The sequence below is a fragment of the Aspergillus japonicus genome, assembly GCF_003184785.1.
Source record: "Aspergillus japonicus CBS 114.51 unplaced genomic scaffold BO86scaffold_40, whole genome shotgun sequence".
NCBI lineage: Eukaryota > Fungi > Ascomycota > Eurotiomycetes > Eurotiales > Aspergillaceae > Aspergillus > Aspergillus japonicus.
In genome coordinates this window covers 222811-229144 of record NW_020291677.1, presented here as the reverse complement: position 1 = coordinate 229144, position 6334 = coordinate 222811, and the positions used below count along the sequence as shown (strand labels likewise).

The window sequence follows — 6334 nt, the reverse complement described above, 5'->3', positions numbered from 1 at the left end:
TTTTATTAATTTTATTAATTTTATTAATTTTATTAATTTTATTAATTTTATTAATTTTATTAATTTTATTAATTTTATTAATTTTATTAATTTTACTAATTTTATTAATTTTATTAATTTTATTTTACAATTTCTAATTTTTTAGTTTAAAAAATAAGAATTTTTATTATTTTTTATTTAATATTTTATTAATGCGCAGTAAAAAAATTACTAATAAACTAAAAAAATCTAGTACTAGATAACTAAAAGTATTAGCTTTTTTATAGTATTATAGCTAAATATTCTACTACCCCTACTGCTAAGCATTAAAAGTAAAAAATTTAAGTAGTCTTTATTTTTTTGATATTAATAAAATAATTAACTCTTTATAGTAATCTACTGTTTTTAATACTAAAATATTTAAAAATAATCTAGTAGTTTTTAAATATTTTTATTTTTAGGAATTTACTAATTTTTTTTGATAAACTGAAATACTCTGTATAACTTTTTAATAACTAGTAGTAATCTATTTTATTTATTTTTATTTTAATTTTTTTTATTTAAATTTATACTAAAGCCTAATTTTTAGTTTAAATTTTATTATTTTAAGATTAATATAGCTACTACTACCTTTACTGCGGCTACTACTACTATATAGTATTTTTAACCTATCTATTTTTAGCAGCTTTTTAAAAATAATTTAACTAATATATATAATTTTAAAAAAATTTATACTTTTTAAAAAAATAAAAAAATATATCTATATTTTTAACTAAATAGAACCGGATCTGTTATATATTGAGTTAAATAAAAAAAGTTATTTTTTAATAATACAGCAGATAGCTGTTTATAGTCTAAAAATTATTTTTTACTAGTTTACTTAAAAAAATTAAATATTATTTCAGTAGTTATTTTATTACAAAGGCAGCTAACTAAAAGTTGATTTCAGCAGTTTGTAAGCTAAATAAAGTAGTTACTATATACTACTATTATATTTTAAAGCTTTTTTCAATAAAGTCAAAACATCTAAGTTTAAATATATATATTAAAATATTTTATTATATTTAATTTCACAGTTGCAATTTTTTTTATATAAAGCTGTATATTTATATAAAAAGTATTTTCAATAATATCTGCTGGATATAAAAAAAACTATATAAAAATCTTTTTATATTATGTTTATAATTAGCTTATTTAAAATATAAAAAAGTTGATTTTTATTGCTAAGCCTATAGTTTTACCAGCTTTTTAAGTACTAAATCCACTGGTAAATCCTAATACTAAGTTTAGTACTATTACTATTAAGCTATAGAACTAGTCTAACATCTAGTTTATTTTTTAAAACTAATCTTTATAATTTACTATAAAAAAATAGATTATTTTAGTATATTAGTTTTACTACTTTAGCTGCTGTAGCTTTAACTACTATATAAAAATTATATATTATTTTAATAAAATTTACTACAGCTGTAGTATTAATAAAATTACTATTAATAATTCAAAGAATATATTTGTTTTATTAAGTATATTATTAAAAAAAAGGTAAAAAAATTGTTTTTTATTAAAAATATAGTAAAGATTTTTTTTAAAAACTTTATTATTTTAAATACCTCTACTTTTATATTATATAGTTTTTTTTATTATTTTTTTATTATTTTGCTTTTTAGTTTACTGATTCATTAATTAGCTAATTTTTTACTAGTTAATTAATTTATTACTGGCCTGCTGGTTAGCTTTTTAGCTTTATTTAGTAAAAAGTAATCTACTGCTGGGTTGCACCTTATTTTTACTATATATATAAATTAAAAAACTATTTATACTTTAGTTAATAATAAAAGTAAAATTAATTATTTTATAAATCTTTTATTTCTAAGCTGCAGCTATTTATCTCCTAGTTAATGAAATTTATTTTTTTATTTTTTACTAACAGCTTATTATATAAGCCTTTAATAAAAAGTATTTTTTTACTTTAATTATTAATAATTTTTTTAAGCACTTGCTCTGGTATTTCATTAATTTTTTATAATATAAGCTAAGTTTTAAAAACTTTATAGCTATATATCATAACCTTTGAATTAACTATATTCACTATATTAAGTATATAGTTGCTTTTAATTCACCCTGGTATTTTATTAAAAACTATTTTCAATATACTAGATTTTATATAGCTAAAACTCTTGCTTACAGCAGCTTTTTTTTCTATACTTTTCTTATATTACTATTAGCTTTTTACCGGCTAATCCTGCCAGTTTACTGGTTAATTGTACTAGTTTGTTAGCTAATTTTATTAGTTCATTAGCTAATCTTAGTAGTTGACTAGTTAATATTAACTTTGTGAATATATTTATATTCTACTACATAGCTATACAGCCCAACTACTATAGGTTTATTTTAATATTTTATATGTATAAAATCTTTTTCTGCTCTGCAACTCCTGGAGCAGTTTCGTTTAATAACTATAATATATTTATAAAAAGTAAATTTAAGTATATTTATTTACAGCTAAAAGTAAAGGTACCCCCAGAATACTACAGTATATTTAATATATTTATAAAATAAAATACTAATACTTTACTATTAAATTATTTTAAAAACTATAAAATTTGCCTGCTAAATAATATTAGGCTGCTGTTCATATATAATTATTACCCTATATCTAAATAAAAACTTAATATAGTAAAAAATTATTTTAATAAAAATTATAAGAAAAGCTTTATCTACCTAGATTCTTTTTAGTAGTAGTTCTAGTTTTTTTAGTTTATCAATCCAGCAGAAATTTTGATATTTATATAAATTATTATACTTTAAATAAGATTACTATTAAAAACTACAATTTAATCCTACTAATTAATAAAATATTTAATTGGTTTTTGAAGGCTGTAGTATTTACTAAGCTTAATATAATTTATATATTTAATAGCTTTATATTAAAAAGGGCTAAAAGTAGTTTACTATATTTATTATATATTATAGATAGTTTAAATATTTAGTTATATTTTTTAATATTTATAATATATCTACTATTTTTTAAAGCTTTATTAATAAGCCTTCATTAGACTTTTTAAATATTTTTTATACTATATATTTTAACAATATACTTATTTACAGTTAAATATAGTAGAAGTATATCTACTATATTTTTAAAATATTTTATTAATTATTTAATTATAATTTTTTAATTAAATATTAAAAAATATATTTTTATATAATAAAAGTATTCTATCTGGGTATAATTATTAGTACTAATAAAATCTGTATATGCCCAATTAAGGTACAGGTAATTTTTAACTAGTAAATATTATAAATAATTAAAAATATATAGGCTTTTATAGGTTTAATAAACTTTTACTAGTATTTTATTTCTAATTTTAGTAACTAGTTATATTTGTCCACTAAGGTGATTAAAAAAATAAAATCTATTTTATTTACTCTAGTATAAAAAACATCTGCTATTACTTTTTTTACTAAATATATAAGATAATTAAGGCCTTTAAGGGCCTAAAGTAGGATTTTACTAAACCACTAGATTTTATTTATTTTCATTTAAAATGTAAAATATAAATAAAAACTAATTTTTTAAATTTTAAATCTATAGATATACTTTTACAAATATATAACAGTATAGTTTATCCAGTAGTTTTTTTTAAGACAGATATTACGCACTAAGCTAGAAAATATTTAGTATTTTTTATTTTATTTTTTAAAATGAAATAGTTTTTAGTAGATATAGCAGTTTTTTACCTATTATTTTATATATTAATAAATATTAGGCCACTAGTATTCTTAAACTAATAGCTTATATATTTAGATTTTTTAAAAATATTTAAAGATGCATTTATTATATACTAGTCTAGTTAAATGAGCTTTAATCTATTTATTATCCAGTATTTATACTTAGTTTTTATAAAATAAAAAGCTTTTATTTATATAATATTAATAATATATTTAAATAATAGTTTTTATTACTAGCTAGGGCTTTTAGTATCTTTTTAATTTATTTATTTTTTTATAGACTGTGTAAAGCAGTTTTTATATTTTAAATAAAAGTTATAAGTCTTATTTATTTTTTAAAATTATATTTTTCTAAAGATATAAAATAGGCACTAGTTTTACATTTAATATATTTTTAGAGTTTTCTTTTTAATTATCTTTTTCTTTTTGTTATTTTTACTTTTTAGTGGGGTTAGGAATAGTATTAGCAAATAAGTGTCAAGGAGCAGGCTGGTGTCTGGATCTTAATCTGGCTGGGTAGTAGAAATAATAGTTTAAATTAGATAATTTTTGAAAAAAAAATTTTAAAATTCTTTACTAGCTATTATATTAGGCTATTTTTAGATTTATAGATAAAATATAGTTTAAAAAGCTATAAATAGAATTAGAAATAAACTAGCAGTTAGAAGAGTTATAAGTTATATAAAAAACAATTAAAAAAACAGTTAAATTATAAAAGTAAAATAGATTAGTAAATAAAACAGATAAAATTAGTATATTAATTCTTTACTATAATAGTATATTTTTTTAAAGCTACGCTTTATTAAGGTGTAGACTATAATTTTTTAAAATAATAATAATAATAATTTTCAATTATTCAGTAGATACTTTGAAATACTAAACTAGTTTAGTAGTTGGGTCTAAATATTTAATTTATTTTATAATATATATTAGTTAAAAGTAACTGTATTCTCTGTAGTTTTATATAAAATTAAAAATCTTTTGATTTATTAATTTTTATATATAGTAGTAAAGATTAATACTAGTCTAAAACTAGATTTTTACTAGTAAAAATAAGTAGACTAGTATTAAATATAAAATATATTTTATACTAAAAAACAAAACTAATTAATAGATATATAAACTAATAATTTTTTTATATAATTTTAAAATATTCTAGTTAAGCTTTTTACTAGATTTTAGTATTTTAATATAATAAATATTTAAGTATCCTTTTTAGTTTTTTTTAATTAATTTAGATTATTAATTTATTTATTTTATATACTAGGCTTAAACAGTAGATATTTCTGCTTTAATAAACTTTATAATAGTTTATATTTTTATAGGAAATTAGTTTATATTTCTGGCAGCTGGGCTGTTTAGACTTATTCTAAATTTAAAGTTTATATAAAAATAGAAGCTGTAGTTTATGAAAAATAAAATAATTTCAATTATATTAAAATAAATTCAAATCCTTTATTTAGAAAAATAAAATATAATAGATTATATAGTTTTTATGTATTTTAAATATATATAGTTGTAACAGCAGCAGTATTAGTAGTAAAGTTATATAAAACTAAATATTTTATTTTTATTAAATAATTAATAATTCTTAAAACAATATTATAGCCCTAGTTTTTAAAAAGGTATATAACAAAATCAATAAATATATTTTATTATAAATATTTAAATACTAGAAAAGATTTTAGTATTTTTTATTTTACTTTTTTATATAAAGTAACTTTTTAGCAGATATAGTAGTTTTTTATTTACTATTTTATATATTAATAAATATAAAACTAGGAGTATTCTTATATTAAAAGCTTATATATTTAGATTTTTTTAAAGTATTTAAAAATAGTTTTATTTTATAGTTTTAATTTATTTATTATCTAAATTTTATAATTAGTTTTTATAAAATAAAAAGTTTTTTTTATATAAGCCTAGTAATATATCTAAATAGTAATTTTTATTTGTAGCTCAAGATTTTAGTATTTTTTAAATTTATTTATTTTTTTTATAGGCTTTACAGAGCAGTTTTTATATTTAAAGTAAAAGTTATAAGTTTTTTTTATTTTTAAAAAATTATACTTTTGTAAATATATAAAATAAATACTAGTTTTATTTTTAATATACTTTTAATATATTTTTTAAAATTATCTTTTTTTTATTGTTTTTACTTTCTGGCGGGGTTGGGGGTAGTATTAGTAAATAAATAAAATTAATATTTTTTTATTTTAAAATTATTTAGCTTTAGTACAGCAGATACTTATTGTTTTAAAAAATTCTTTTAATTTTTTAATTCAATTATTAAATTTAATACTATATCTACTAAATCTATAAATAATTTTAAAATTAAAATATAATAAAGATTTAGACTATTAGACTTGTGGGCAGTTTAGTAGTTTAGTAGATATAAAATATCTTATATTATAATAAGTAATAATAATTTATATTAGTAATAAGATTTTTCTAATTTAAAGTACTATTTTTCAAAGCAGTAGATAATAGTAAATAGTTTTTATTATAAATTTTATAGTTATATTTACTAAAGATATTTTTTAAAAAAAAAATATATAATTAAATATAGTATTTTATTATTTCTATACTAAAATAATACTTTTTTCAAAATATAGTTAAAGAT

At 16.4% G+C, this 6334-nt stretch overlaps 1 protein-coding gene across 1 annotated transcript; it reads left to right on the top strand.

Annotated features, from left to right (window-relative positions):
* Positions 1-2726: 2726 nt before the first annotated feature.
* Positions 2727-2969, top strand: BO86DRAFT_317461 (uncharacterized protein; the record flags this gene model as incomplete). Its single annotated transcript, XM_025668169.1, has 1 exon — positions 2727-2969. A coding segment is annotated over one exon (243 nt), but the record flags the coding sequence as incomplete, so codon positions are not given.
* Between the last annotated feature and the right edge of the window lie 3365 nt (positions 2970-6334).